The 16,014-nt window shown below is 37.6% G+C and overlaps 2 protein-coding genes across 3 annotated transcripts; one reads left to right on the top strand and one right to left on the bottom strand.

Moving 5' to 3' along the window:
* Positions 1-410: 410 nt before the first annotated feature.
* rasd4 (rasd family member 4) lies at positions 411-1,087 on the top strand. The gene has a single exon (XM_053338811.1). The coding sequence runs from the start codon at positions 461-463 to the stop codon at positions 1,085-1,087; it is 627 nt and encodes a 208-aa protein (XP_053194786.1). The 5' UTR covers positions 411-460.
* Positions 1,088-6,738: 5,651 nt separating this feature from the next.
* On the bottom strand, positions 6,739-14,733 carry LOC128379168 (phosphoribosyl pyrophosphate synthase-associated protein 1). Of its 2 annotated transcripts, XM_053338808.1 has the most exons (11): positions 14,330-14,733; positions 13,861-13,913; positions 13,411-13,477; positions 13,138-13,310; positions 12,881-12,996; positions 12,728-12,783; positions 12,451-12,596; positions 11,496-11,537; positions 9,420-9,490; positions 8,702-8,848; positions 6,739-7,497 (listed from the first exon to the last, which is right to left on the bottom strand). In XM_053338808.1, exons 1-11 carry the CDS (start codon positions 14,410-14,412, stop codon positions 7,339-7,341), a joined length of 1,113 nt encoding a protein of 370 aa, XP_053194783.1. In that variant the 5' UTR covers positions 14,413-14,733; the 3' UTR covers positions 6,739-7,338. The 2 variants fall into 2 exon arrangements, with proteins under 2 accessions (XP_053194783.1, XP_053194784.1); XM_053338809.1 differs by lacking the exon at positions 11,496-11,537.
* Between the last annotated feature and the right edge of the window lie 1,281 nt (positions 14,734-16,014).

Below are 16,014 nucleotides of genomic sequence, written 5' to 3'. Positions count from 1 at the left end.
TTGTTGCTTTTTTTTGGTTTTGACTGATTAATTGTTCATGTCACAGTCCACATTAAACAGACTCACCTAAAACACATACTGTAACATCTTAAGACAGTCGCCAAACCACCACAACCCTCTCTCTTGAAATGTGTTCTGCATGGTATTATTTTTCCTCTTAGTCCATTTGATTTGCATGAGTCTCTGATTGGCTGCTACAAGTTCAGGGAGAGTGAGAGACTGCCCTCTCCTGATTGGCTGGAAGCAGGAGGGGGCAGGGAATGTATGTGAACATAAATACAGAGGACAGCTCTCACATTCATCTGCTGTCATCATCTCTGTGCTTCATTTCTCCACGTACACTTCCAGCTCCATCACTACCATCAAATCAATTGCTATAGAAGAGGATCCACAGGTGAAGGAGAGAACAAAGACAATAGAAGAGACATCCTTTCAAGCAGTGGTGTAACAGAAACCCAACATGTCTTTTGAAGTTAAGGAGAAGACAGAGGTGCGTCTGGTGTTTCTTGGAGCAGCTGGAGTGGGGAAGACAGCCCTGATCCAACGCTTCCTGAAAGATACCTTTGAGCCCAAACATCGCCGCACTGTGGAGGAGCTCCACAGGAAGGAGTATGAGGTTGGGGGCGTCAAAGTCACCATCAACATCATGGACACCAGTGGCAGCTACTCCTTCCCAGCCATGCGTAAGCTCTCCATCCAGAATAGCGATGCCTTTGCCCTGGTCTACGCAGTGAATGACCCTGAATCCCTGGAGGCAGTCAAGAGTTTGCGAGATGAGATCCTGGAGGTCAAAGAGGACAAGTACACCCCTATTGTTGTGATAGGCAACAAGATTGACCGTCACAATGACCGTCAGGTGTCCAGCGAGGATGTGCTGTCCACGGTGGAGCTGGACTGGAACAACAGCTTCATGGAGTCCTCGGCCAAAGACAATGTCAATGTGCTGGAAGCTTTCCGGGAGCTACTCCAGCAAGCCAACTTACCCAGTCGGTTCAGTCCAGCACTGTGCCGCAGACGGGAAACCTTCCCCAAGGAGAGCAACAAACGACCTCCTATGAACAAGACTAACAGTTGCCTCATCTCATAATTATGTGGAGCTGCTCAGAGGGCAACAATGCAAAAATTGCCCAAATGAGACTGAAAGTGCATTTGATGGGGCTCTAAGTGGACAGAAACAGACCCAGAGACAACGTTACATGTGTTAAGACTGAATCTGACTGCAACAGAAAGACTGAGACGGAAAAAAAAGAAGTTTCCTCATCAATCTTGTTAGAATTGCATCTTACTAAGAGCCTGGAGGCACAGAGATGCTGGAATGAGGAAAAAACATGTAATGATGAAAAAAGACACCACCTTAAAGACACGAAAGAATGTGGTTGAACAACTGAGTTAAACAGTGAAACATTTAAGTAATGCCTCTATAGTACTTACTGTGAATATCCAAAAAAATGCTGTAATAAATTACAACAGTATAGAAGCAGCATTGTGTGTCATGAGCTCAATTCTGATGTATATGTAATGTAACTTTGGGTTTGTGTTGCTGGTGTTTTAAAAAAGTGCAATATTTGTGAAATCATGGCTGGACTGTTTATGCAAAAGTTTCTACATGGTTAAGGTTTTGCAAATCACTTGAACAACTGAAAGAAATCAACTAAGAACCTGTTTCTCTTTGTAATAGCAACACATCAGACATTATGTTGTAAATTTGTGTGCAGCCTGTCCTGCAACTCTGAAAGGAAATGCTGCTTTGCAAAATCTTGTAATGCACTCTTGGTTTAAAATGTAAATACTTATTCCAAACTGTATGCACACATCCTCTCTCCTTGTTTGCTTAATAAAATCTTTTTTTTATTGCATTATGGGATTTTGTCTTATTAATTGAAGATTTGTTTTGGTCAGGAAGAAAAGCCTGACCTACTTTTTCAAATCTCTGCACCAGTTTTGAGTATTTAACTTGGATTTATTGGTTTAATGTACGTATTCAATGCTCATTCCAAGATAAATAAACCACCTTTCCTATACCTCACCCCCTCTGGATATAATCATTTGCTGATTAGCTTGGCATTTTCACTAATGGGATTTTTTTTAAAGAGAAAGAACAGAAAATAGGTGTGAGAGAAGTCTCTCTGCATGTGTGGACTCTCAAAGGCTACTTTTGGGGACAATTTTCAGACTTGCGGCCAGTTAATTGGGGACAGCTTGTCCAACTGGGGACATACACTGTGTGCGCAATTGAGAAAAAGCTGATTTCTTAAGTCAAATATTAAGGTTACAATAGAAAAGTGGTGCTTATGGTTATGGTTAGGCTATGTCTCCAGGAAATTAATGTAAGTCTATGTAATATCCCAAAAATGACTTTGATGCATGTGCATGTGAGAGAGATGTGAAAATGTATTACATTATAATGGAACTGATCACAGCCAAAATAAATACACTAAAATTGAAATAAAACATACACAGGGTGACAGAAAATCCCACATTTTAAAGTATTGTGTGTGAAAAAAGCTCATGTGACACGGTTTTACTATTAACACAAAACTATTTGGATATAAGGACTTTAAAATTGTAGTGCAGATATGATATGTGTCAGAATGAAATACATGATGAGTAATGTGCATTTTTTCTCTTCTAAACAAAATGTGACTGTATTTTGAATGTAATATTCACTGCATTCAGCAAATTAGGTATTATGTCTTTTAATTGTAACAGTAATGCTGTTTTAGTATATGGAGCCATTTGTAATTTCAATGGACTGTCAAATGAATGTAGTTCCATCCCAAGAAGTTTAATGTTGATAAACTGATGGCTTCTTTCCTCAAGAACAGAGCTGGTTTAACTAGCAATGTAGGACATTTTAAATAGGACATAAAAAAAACTGCTGCATCACTTAGTAACTGTTAATTTTAATTTAGGTTACCTGGCATCCCTAGAAAGCAGAATTAATACTGTGGGGACTATACAAGTGAAGATAACTGATGGACTGATATCACAGACACACACATTAACAGCATGGTCTCTCTGTTCCAGCTTGTAACTGTATTGCCCTCTAGTGGTCATTTTTTAAACTGCAGCAGAAGATGATTATGATGTTCGAAGAATACTCACAAGTCAAGGAGGAAGCAGGTATTTTCAAACAACCTGTCAGGGTTTCAACAAAAATGAGATTATGAGAGACCCAATAAGATTCTCTGATGTTACAGGAAGTCAAGTCAAAAAAATAAAACCTGCTGTGCCTGTTTGGTGCAGACTTCAAGCAATGAAGTGTCATGCTGGAAGAGAGTCTGCAGATTTTGATTACAGCAAAAACAGGTGGAGCAAGCTTTCAGTCAGAATGAGACACTGCTGAAAGGTAATGTGAAAATAAACAAAATAATGATTTGAATTTGGAGTTTCAATCCTTCTTATTTATTCTCAGCTTGGGGCTTCTTATGAAACACACAAGACAAAACAAAGCAAAATGTGTGACCTTTGAAGCCTGTAGGATATTTTTATGATTAATTTGGAGACTTTGGGGGCACAATAAATCTGTGATGTAATATTCATGACAATACATAATAAAGATAGCATTTAACGCCCACGTTTCATGAAAAAACATACTTCCTGCCTGCTACGAAACATGACGGCTAGATAAATGGATCAGGTAATCTTCTGACATGTTTGACGTATTCTGAGAGCAATGTATGTGTTTTCATGTCAGTTTCTGTTAAGAGGCCACACAGACCCAGATTGGCAGAGAAAAAGATATGCTTCCTCTTTCCAAAAACGTTCAGACAAGGTGCATTGTTTTCCCAGAATCAGACAAGGAAGTGACCTGTGATTATCAGATCTCTGGTTCCTCTTTGCTTACATTTTAAACTCACAGTTGTCTTCAGCTGCACACACAAACTTCTCGTTTCGGCACATGGATGAAGACAGAGAGGCTGATCCTTTTTTAAGATTCAGGTGTGAACTAAACTTTTCATTGAGGCTGTACTGAGCACAGATTTAATGCATGCTGCTTGGGGATCTTCTTGTTTTTGGGTAGGTATTAGACATTTTTAACAGTTATTTCTATATGTTATCATTATGAATCTACTTGTCTCTGCTCCTAGACTTGGTCAAAGCTCCTCAGTGCTGGATACATCCCTGAGAAGTTTTGAACAAGTACAGGATCTGTGACTGTCACTTCATCACGTGTGTTGTGCAACTGACCGGCATCACAGGCACCAACAATCACAGAAAGAGAGGTGAATGATTTAATTTCACACAGAACAAATTTTAAACAAAATCAACTACAATACCAAGGCTTGAGGTAGGCTTTCTCATACATGCATCTGTACATGTATTTTGATTTTTGTTGTTTTTATGGACCTAATTTCAGGCATTTATTACCAACTTTTCAGCTGTATTCATTTAATATCTGCATAGCATTTGTATATTAATTAACTTAGAGTTCATATATTAATTGATTGTATATTCATGGAGGTTTTTTGTGTGTTTGTTTGTTTGAGCTGATGTACTATATATTTTATGTCAGATACCCCACCTGTTTAGGATACACTTGGTAGAAATCCTATTTGAACCTGATTTTCCAGTAATAAAGTGAATAACTGTGCATACAAAGTGGACTAAGTCTTGTCAGTTCAGCCAACAAGGCACAGTAATATGATTCCTTTATTTTCATACACATTGACACTGTAGAGTCAGACAAAGGGGTGTCACATTCTAAATTGCAAGTCCCCAGCATCTGAGAGATGAGTGAGGGGAAGAGTGAAGACAGAGAGGACATCATGACATACGCTGATGACAGATATGAATCCAAGCTGGCATAGCAACAGCATTTCATACAGACAACCTGCAACTTTCTCACCAGCATGAGCTATAGCTGTCACATATTAGCAGATTACTGGAAACATCCAGTGTCTATAACTAAACTAAAGAAATGGTCAAAAGCAAAGTATTGCTGTATGGAAGACATTCTTGACAAACGTTTTTCAACCTGTGAAACAGTAACACGCCATCAACAATACAAGAACACATATTTGTGAATTGGCTTGTAGTTAAGTATATTTCCCTGAGCAAAAGACTCAATGAGCATAGAAATACACTAATGTCATCTAGAGCATCACTCTGAAATCTACTCCAACAGCTCAAAAAGGTGCACATATTCAATGTTATAGCATATCATCATAGCAAATTACAGAACATCAAGACCATAGTGGTGTTTTTGCCAATTTACTATAAATCACACATATTCTGTTAATGCTAGCTATTGTTAGTTTTTGTGTGCACATCTTATATTCTTGGCAGCCTGGTTTCCATAAACGTTAGTGCAGTATTAAAATGTTAATAGTCTACAGACATGATAACAGCTCTGTAAGGCTGTACTTAAGCTAAGGGCTTTGAGCTAAAACTAACATGTATGTTGATCTTTCATCACCAGTATGTACCTTCGTATTTAAGCATGTTAGCATGCTAACATTTGTTTAAGCAATTACCAATAAACTCAAAGTACAGTTGAGGCTAGTTTACATGTATTGAATATTTGAATGTCATTAATTTTCCAGGTATTTGGTCATCAACTTGGACTTGAACATGGTAATCAAAGTATTGGATAAATAGATGAACCACAACTGGGAATTACGAATGTATCAACAAAATGTCAATAGCTATTCATCAAATAGTTCATTATGTACAGAAAGAGAAACCATACCTAGAGCCACACTACTAGCATGGCTTAAGAACTATTTAAGTTATCATCACAGGAAAATGCTCCTGAAAGCACAGATCAGTTCACAGTCTAACTATCTGGTACATTCATGTGCTGGTGGAAAACTGACTTCAAAGCTGGTTGTTAACATTTACTGATTCATGACCCATGCTGTTTAACCTTCAAATTTAGAGGACAAACAATGACTGCTGCTTGCATATAAAACCTAAGGACTAATGTTAGAATAATTTGGGTAACTTCCAAGTAAGAACTGTTCCAACATGGACAATATCCAGGAGATAATGTAATAATAATCTTTATTGGTATAGTCCTCCAGACTAGCAAACCAGCAGACTTTATGTCACATCATCACATAGCAACACTGTAACTCAAACAAAACCAAAAACTTCCTGTTGCTTGATGATGGTCTGCTTTGAGAAACAGTCAGCAGTAATGCTGAATATTTGTCATATGAAGTAAATTGACCAAAACATGTCAAAACCCTGATGATCCTACTTTTAGCTGTATACTTTGTTATTCATCTTAAGTGTTATTTCACTGCCACACAACAGTTACCATCAGCCTGTTCAATAAGCACAGCACTGCTCTAGTTAGTTGTAAAAGAGTGCTCAAATATTAAAGGGTCAGTTCATACAAATAAAAAAACAGAAAAGTTATGCTTCTGCAATGTAATGGAGATGACTGAACATTTATTTGTGATGTTTAAACCATTTAGACATTTGGTTTGAAAAACTGAACAGTGATGTTTCTTCCCATAAACACTGTCCCAGTTACTCAGGATAACTCACAGGTCTCAAAGTGAGCAGTTGCATTAGGAATTAGGATTCCTAATTAGGATACAGTACTATTCAGGATAAGTTAACAATATGTTTTGTCATATTTAATTGAATTGATCCTCTAGTATATTCAATTTAAAATGACAACCCATTTATTTTTGCAGATGCTGTAAAACGTGTCATGCCACACCGTAAATCCTACCAAACATCCAAACATTCCCATTAATGGTGCAAAAAAGATGCATAACCGATAAGCAGGAGTTTGCCTGCCTTGTTTATGTGGTTGGAAACAACACACCCCATTAAATGCATGAAAGTCACAGTGCTAAGCAGCCCTGATCACAAGGGCCAGCAAGAGTGTCAGGAAACTAACAAGTAAAGCCCAAAATTGTTACTGGAGACATTTTCCTCTTCTTTGCAACTGAAGCTCAGTCATTATATATGAGGTACCACAGTGTATGACAAAATAGCTTTTTTAAATAAAAAGCATCTTTTGCTCTAGTTGGAAACTCAATGAGAGCAGCAAGACAAAGGAAGAACTGAGGCTTCAAAATATTAATGAATGCATCAAAGCTCAGTCACTTGTTTGCCATGTTATAATTCTTTTTCAACAAGAACAAGATGCTTTTCTAACTTTAAAATAAATAGTTTTATAGCTTTTGGTAAGATGTTAAATAACTTTGGGTGACTCTTAGAATTTCAGTTTCTTCAAATGAATTAAGATACATGTAATCCTGACATGCACAACACATGGAAAATGACACATGTTTTTACACAACAATGGGCAGGAAGGAGCAGAAGCGCACCTGCCCTCAGTCACTTTAAGCCCTCACTCATTTATACTTCACTTCTCTAGTCGTCCACGGTGATGTTGCGGAACAAGTAGGCCATGGACTCGCCATTGTGGATGCGGCGGATGGCTTCAGCCAGTATCATGCTGACATCCACAGTCTTGATTTTTGGACACTGTAGCTTCTGCACTTCATGGGGGACAGTGTTGGTCACCACCACCTGAGGGTCAAATAAACAAAGAGTTGAGGGATATCTGCACAGTAATTATATAGCTGGTGCCAGCAACATGTTAGCTTAGCATAACAGAGACAAACAGCTAACTTGACTCTTCCCAAAAATAATCAAATCCACCTACCAACCAACCTCTAAAGCTTACGTGTCATTCGTTGGTACAATGAAAGAAAAAACATGATTATAACTACTATAAAAATCAGCCAGGGTCACATCTAAACAAACATTTTTATAAGGACACTTGAATTGTTTTCAGATGTGTACTGAGTGGGACATTTTACTGTTATAAAAAATAAACACTGCTTGATGAGGACACTAAGAATGCATATCATTGGTATTTTTGTGTTGCTATTTCTTGCTACTTCATTTGCCAACATATATGTTGTCTATAACTGCAATGAGCTAATTAAAGTTAATATATTATCTGAACCTATTTATCAGTCAATCGAAATATGATACTATTTTGTTTAATCCACATTGAGCAAGTTCTGACATAAACTATTCACCTTAAAACGTTTATAATGACCCAGGAGAGCTAAATCAGGCTAATCAGGTGAGGCTAAAATGTGGATTTAAGTAATCGGTTGATACATATTTTTGAAAATATTGAATAAGTAACATTGATAAATGCTGCTGATGCTTCAGCTCTGGCTAACATAAACTAAACAGTATGACAATAACAATATCACCATACAAACTTCATTATATTTCACTACATTTAATAAAATAAATGACATTACAACACTTTTACACTTAACTATACTGTAACTGTAACTATTGTTTTCTGAACACTGAGTACTGTGGAGGAACTGAAAAGGGAACCGATTAAGTTTACAGAAATGCAACTGTGGATCACAGCATAGTTACAATGTATTTGATGTCATAGCAATTCAACTGAAAAATGCTCAACGAGGAGGAAGTATCTATTTTACATTGTGTTTTAAAATAATATACAAGTGTAAATAAACAGCCCTATAATTTTGTTTGTATAAGTTCTTCAGTTTGACTTGTTTCTTCCCTTTTTTTCTTCCCTGTAGCTTCTTTGTAGTTTATTAGAGCAGAAGGAGAAAGACCCACTGTCAGGTATGACACAGCAGAGTTTCATTTAGATTTTATTGATTAGCATAGCTTCGACACCATAAAGGGATGCATATTAGTGATATCAACTAGTTTAGGCTGTTTAAGTCCTCACCTCATCAATGGCAGACTCCTCTATGAGGCGCGGGGCATCAGCAGACAGCAAGCCGTGTGTGGCCATGATGTAAATTTTATAAGCTCCTCTCTCTTTCAGGATCTCAGCAGCTGCAACAAAGTCTCCAACATCATCTATAATGTCATCCTGTAAAAATACAGAGTACTTATAGTTAAAACATAACAATTACACTTCCTCTGCTGTGGTGTGTCTGGTCAACAACATCATTTAGTAGTTTTAGATAATGGAAGGAAATATGACATGATGTAGGGGGGATTATGAAAACTTCTGAAACATTGTATAGGAGAAACACAAGTTGGACTCAATAATGTCCGTTACACAGCAATATGTATTTAAAGTGTTCTATCCTTGCTAAAAATAAGCTAACGGTCATAACAGACCATTAAGTAAAACACCTGTGCTTATTGAAGTGAATGCAGATTTATTACTTATTTATATATTATTTGTTTTGTTTTTTTAATTGAACTGTCTTGCTTTATTGAGTGAAAATGTTCAGACACTGTATGCCTTCTGAGGCATTTACACTGGTAAAGTAGCAGATGAATGAATTCATCACTCATAATGAAAACCACTTGAAAAGCTTTGAAACACTGTAAATGACTTCCAGAAAAGAGTAGCAATTAAAATGCGGCAGATCAGCTGAAAATGACAGCATAACAATGTAAGCAATAAAGAAGAGTGTGTGAGTACTTCTTACCACAATGATGGCAATTCTCCCTCCCACGTCTCCCACTACAGTAATAGGAGGTTTCTCCTTGGCCATCATTACTGAAAGGAAAAGCAGAGCCTGTTACTTGTGAGAGCCATTCCAAGGTATTATGTGTACTGCATTTGATCTAATCAAAAATAAAACTCAGTAGATTGGGTAAAATGGGTTGAGAAAATGTTTTGCGTTTCAGGCAAATTTCAGGCATTCCAAATTACTGGGTCATGATTGGACAGTAGAAGTGATTTGTAGAAATTCTGTAAAAAAATCATATAATCTGTGTAAATGTGGCGGTGCAATTGCTTAGAATTTTCCCCCCATTCTACCCCACCTACCCCTGTGAGGTTAAACTGAAATGTCAAACTTAGTACAGCGCATGCCATGCACAATCAAATGACAGGGTTTTCTTCCCAGGATACCCAATCAGAAGGCAACGTATAACTGCCTGGACACACACGACCTCAGCCTCAGGCTGTGGCAGGCACAATGGCAGCAGTCTGCATATGAACCAATATGCACCAGACAATCTTATTTCACACAGGAACAACAATGTCTTACAAGCACTGATGAGGGTTTCTTCATACACACACTTGCCAATGTTCAGGGTCTGTCCTCAGTCGAACATCACTGCTGCCAGCGACTACTTTTACATGCACACAATAATCATGTTACATCTCATGAGCCAATCACAGGAGATGCACCAGCTGTATTAACTATCATCACACTATAGGCACTATCTATTAATTCGATCTGTTGAGCAGCTGCAGTTTGTGTCATTTCCGTTGCTAAAATACCAACTTTTCAACCAGCTATCAAATGTTGTGACATGAGAGGTGTAAATTCTGAATATATAATAGAAACGTCTTGATGCATTAAAGACAACTAGACAAAATTATTTAAAACATCTTGTTAAATAAAGCGATAAAATGAGACTTGGATTTGAGTCAAAGTAGCATTAAATGGCTACTCACTTTTGTTTTATATATCCCTATCGCCCCGTTTTTTTTTGTTTTTTTAAACAGCTGCATTTTTGTATTGCTGTGCATGTAAATGTAGCCATTCAAAGTGTACAAGGAAACAATCAACTGGTAAACAATCAGCCAGCCAAGCCGATTGTGAAGGAAAAGGTATAAAGAAGCAGAGAAAGGAGGAGCATGCCTTGCAGAACGCTTTGCTGAATACCGTGAGTCCCACGGTATCAGAAAACCTGGCAGTGTCACATATAGACTTTGAATCATGAAAGTATTAATAGAATCAGCAAAAGTCATGTTGTTAGCAGTATGCACACTTCACAAAAATACATTGTCTTTACAACTTGCTGAGATACTGCAACAAGCTACCTGAGACATATTTGGTCATATATCTTGAAATTGATTTTAGAAATACTTCTTGAAAGTATAATACTAAATATGATTGCAAATAATATAAGTTCTGTTTTTCAGCATAGTATTACCCTTAAAACTTTGAATGCTTCGAGAACGTTTAAATGCTTAAATGTACCAATCAATTCATTCTTCACGTTTCCTCTTCCCATCATTTGTCGTTAAGTTTCAAAAGCATGCTTTACAGTTCTCATTACATGCAGTTACGGTGACCAAAATGTTAATCAGGTTTTTAAGAGCAGGTTTAATATGGGTGCAACATGTGTTGATTGGCAAGATGAGTCCAGATATTTTAGCAATAAAGAAAAGGGAAAAAAAATGTCTGGCATGGTTCTGGTTTGATATGGATTTCAAAAGAAAATCAGAACACAACAGAACAAAGAGGGTTTTGGCCATCTTGTAGAAGTAGCTGTCTGGACTCTTTTGAAAGATGCAGTGAAAGTGAGAGCTGCTTATTTCAAGGCAAAACAATTAGCATATAGTACCAGGGACACTAGCCCAGAAAAGATACCTTTTTTAATCACCGGTTTTGATGAGAAAAATTGTCTCCCCACCAACTATAATCCAGACACTACTTTCACAAGATGCAACACAAACCCATTGTCTACACATGCAACTGAATTGAGGAACCATTTGAAGAGGAATCATTTCATAGTCAGATGTAGGTTTAGGTTTATGCTCGTACTTGGAAGCTCTATGCCGGGGAACGGAGCTTGTTGTTTGCCTGCTATTACCAACAAATAAACACCACGTTAACACAAATGCACAAATATTTGACAAGACAAACACATGATGCCAAGACTTAGAAAATCCTCTCGCTAAGCTAACCAATCACACATCTACAAATAGGACTCATTGTGTTAAAATGTATAACACAGTCTTGTTATGGTTGGAGTGATTTCTGAGCTACTTGTACCAGAAGGAGGATTTTTAAAGTCAAGGGTAAGAATAGAAACACAAGTAAGAATAGAAATATTTTTTTTACCAAATAATATGGATAAAGTGAATACTGGATGCGGAGTCATTTGCCAATGACACAATAATTTGATATTTTTCCAGACTCAACCGGTAAAAATAGCCTTACCAGGAATTAACACTGCAAATATGTTGAAAAACTGTGTGCCAGAGTCACATTAGTATTTCTCACCAAAGATAGACATTTTAAAACCAAAGTATTTGCCAAGCAACAGGCAGCAACTATGAGGCTATTATTTAGTATTTCATTCTTTTGACGTTAGGAGCTTGCCGATAATGCAGCATGAGCAGAAGTAGAAGTGTATCTGTGGAATCAAAACATGCAGTAACACAAAACCAATTTCTTGATGTATGGTTGATGGTATGAGTGAGAAACATCAGAATTAGCAGCATTGAAAAGGTTAGCATAAATAAAAGCTATATTAGGTTGTAGGCAGGATTCATATTATGAATGCAATTAAATGTTGAGTTATTTAATTTTGAAGCTGTTAAATTAGCAGAAAAAAATAAAAAAAAAGGTTTCTTGCTGGGTTTGATCATGGTATGACAAGTAAAAGGGAATCTAACTGAAACAATAAAGCATTATTGTGTTCAGTGAACTGACAAATCTGTACAGATAACCTGAAAAAACACCTAAAACAATGTGCAAAGATGGGGGATCTTACAGGGTAACTCCAGTCCTGTGTGTCCTGTGGTGTTGCGTACACACGGTGGGGAGTGCCTTCCATCGGCCATGTCAGACTCTGAACACTGAGCCTCCCCATGAATCACAGCCAGACCCAAACGCAGACGTTCTGCATAGGACTGAGCTCTAAAAAAGAGAAAGAAAAAAGTCAGAATGCAGTGATGAAATACAGCAGACAATTTGCAACAAATGCTTTGTATGAAGATGTATGAGTAGCTCTGGCACAGAGACAGAACGGTGGTGAAATCATTAGTTACCTCTTGGCTGCTGACGGGGACTTTGACACAATGATTGCATTTCTGTAATCAGGAATCTGACGGGATGAAAGAAAACAGACACCTTGATTATAGCAGAATGACTGATAGTACACCTATACTATACTTAAACACAACCAGCAGACATCAAATCACCTCTTCTTGGATGTACTGAATCAAGAAAGGAGAGGCACGCAAGTTGTCCACCGGAAAACTAAAGAAGCCCTGAATCTCTTTCTGATGTAAGTCCATGGTGATGATGTGTGTTAGCCCTGTAGAGTTAAAGACAGATGAGTGCCATGGTCTTTCATCACAATCACCACAGACATTTAACTGTCATTCATGAGATTCATTCATTTGTGTGCACATGAAATTAAATCCATGTACACACAACACCACTGTGTAATTTTTACCTGCTTTAGCCAACATTGAAGCTAACAACTTGCATACTATTGAACCCCTCTTTCTCATCTTGCACTGCTTGCTGTAGGGGAAATAAGGAATAACTCCAATGATGTTCTTTGCACAAGAGGTCTTGAGGGCGTAGGCCATAACCAGCAGCTCCATGATGGCTGTGTTGACATCTCTGGTTGAGCATTAACCAAATAAAAAAAGAACATCATTATTTTAGTTTTTGATCATCTATGAACTGTATCAGTACAAACGGCATGTCCCTCTCCACTCACCTTGGTATAGTCTGGATGATGAAGATAGTTTGACCGCGAACAGATTCTTTTACATCTACTCTTGTCTCTATACAGAGGAAAAAAACAGTTGATTTGGCAAAGTTGAAAAATGATTAATTAGTGTTAATAATTCCTCATGCTGTCATGAAATAATAAATTTAAACTAAAATAGATACATGTTGCATGATCAGATTTATGGCTTAAATGAAGAATATGCAAATCTATGCAACAAGGCCTGAAAACCCCCTTAATAAATGAAGGAGGCGCAGATTCTTAACATGTCACACTCATCTCATCTCCACATATTAATACTATACTCATATGTTCAACAACTTCAAAATACATCAATGTATTTACTTAAACACATCAATGTATTTACTTATGTTAAGCATCCTTATTTTTTTCTTTTCAAGGTTAGCCAAGCCCCGGGGGCTGTAATGTTCTCCTCACCTCTGTTAGATTCTTGAAAGACCACAGACTTCCCCAGTTCAACTCCCAGCCGCCTATAAAACAAGCACACACACAATGTGACCAGTTGTGAGCTGTAATCACGAGATTTTGCCAACTGTAATGTCTCACACACAATCATACACGAGGCATTTAGCACATCACTCTCTCACATATTCATTCATGACCAGACTGACTCGCACTGGTGGTGTGAAAAACAGCTACAAGCTCGGTACTCAGTGTCAGTGATGTTAGCAATCACATAAAACGTGAATGCAAGTTTTACAATGATCATCACTCATTCACGCCACAGTTGTAAATGCACAATTAAAACGTTGCTGGTCACATGGTTTTCCACGAAACTTTTCCTGGACTAGAAAAAACATAGTATGCACATACAGTATGACAATAAGTATTAAACTAGCAGTCAGTGAGTGAAGTTATAGTTGAGGAATTACAATATTATGCTTACTCTGTTATCTTCTTGGCCAATTCTGTGCAAGCTACGGAGGAATTTGCAGAAAAGACGCGATAACCACTTTTAGCGACATTCATTCTGGTATTTCTGGTGGTTTTTAATCCGCAGACACGTACAGCTGACAGCTGCTGCACCTTTTTTCTCCACTGACCGCTGCGTTTGTTGCTGAATTTCTTCTGACGTTGTCGTTAGCTCCCTTGCTAGCTAACCGAACACTAACCTGCTGGGAGACCTAATGACACGAAATGGGTTTGACAGAAAGCGACACAAACGTTGTTACAGCATTACTATGAAACAAAAATTAATTATTTTCTCTTTATTTGGCTGAACGGTCATAGGGTTAGCGGACAAACCACCGATACCTGTCTGCCAGGCAGCATTAGCCTAACAACTGCTAACACTTAGCCCTACGGAGTCCCGTTGGTGTCAATGTTAGCAATTGCGCTTTACGAAAGTCTAATCATTCCTTGGCTTTGTACCATAGACTGTATACATGTACGCTATAGTACACAAGTTGTATCCTATCTCTAACAAGTAACTTGCTTGACATACATTAATACATTTTAATCTTAATTGCAGTTATGCCAGTGCGAATGAGAGTTTCATGGATTACTGGCATTTTAAATCAGTTATTTGATGAGAAAATTGGGCAGCTAATTAAAGTGTGAGGTAGGCTAATACCAAAAGCTTATTGTATACGTGACTTTAGTTTTAACATAAGGGCCCCTTATTTTTTCATAGATAATTCATAATGAACCTTTTCTATAAATAATTTACGCAACTTCATCTCAAAAGTGCATTTCCAACAGCACCTGAAGTATTACTCCAATTACTCCACTAGATGTCGCTACTCATTAGCCCTGATTTCTACACATGGTTATGCCTTTGCATGTGTAACATAATCGTTGTTTTCCTAGGGACAGTTGGTAAAAGGTGTGACGTTATTCATATGAAGTGGACTATTTGCTACTGTGGGTGTGGGCAAAATATATCTTGGTTCCTCTGCAGAAACGTAATAGTAGAGCATGTTGATCTGCAATCATTTACCAAGACTCTTTGATCGACTGATCCACAACCACCTAATGTGAGCCTAAATAACTGAATTTAGACCAGATGGTTATTCATAAACCACACACAATGAGCTTCATACATGAATTCTGATAATTAATGATTATAAAAAATATATAATGTATTTATTGGGAGGTAGTGTGATGGATACCAATAATATACACTCCAAAGTTACAATGTGCAGTAGGCTTACCAGTCAAAAGTGAAAGGTATTGTACACACTTTGATTATCTTGCATGGTAAATGGATATAAGTTTGCCTGTACTGTTAAGGAAGGTGATATCACTGCTTGCAAAAGATTGTTTTGCTCAGATATCTGAGATGCAGTAATCCCAGATAACATGAGGTGTGACAACCTTAAGCACTTTTTTTCACCCACTTGATTGTTTTGAAATACTTTAAATGACTCTGTCAATGTTTAACATGAGCCTGTATGCTGCTGACACCTACTGTACATTGAACCTTCCCAGTAAGGGCAGTAAATATTTCCTCAATCATAGGTTTGGTTACAATGTCTGATAGCTTTTCACTACTCGCATGTTTACGATGTTTGCTCTCCTTTGACAGATTCCTGACTAATTGGCCCTCGCTGTCCAGCCCACATTGAAACT

The sequence above is a fragment of the Scomber japonicus genome, chromosome 18 (genome assembly GCF_027409825.1).
Source record: "Scomber japonicus isolate fScoJap1 chromosome 18, fScoJap1.pri, whole genome shotgun sequence".
NCBI lineage: Eukaryota > Metazoa > Chordata > Actinopteri > Scombriformes > Scombridae > Scomber > Scomber japonicus.
This window is presented reverse-complemented; position numbering and strand designations above follow the sequence as displayed.

Bases quoted from the DNA above. Each gene is read 5' to 3' on its own strand.
- LOC128379168 (XM_053338808.1), bottom strand. From the start codon at position 14,412: ATGAATGTCGCTAAAAGTGGTTATCGCGTCTTTTCTGCAAATTCCTCC. The intron at 13,478-13,860 runs GTGAGGAGAACA...TCCTCTGTATAG, and splicing joins CTTTCAAGAATCTAACAGAG to AGACAAGAGTAGATGTAAAA. The intron at 12,997-13,137 runs GTAAAAATTACA...TTAACTCTACAG, and splicing joins TTCAATGTTGGCTAAAGCAG to GGCTAACACACATCATCACC.
- rasd4 (XM_053338811.1), top strand. From the start codon at position 461: ATGTCTTTTGAAGTTAAGGAGAAGACAGAGGTGCGTCTGGTGTTTCTT.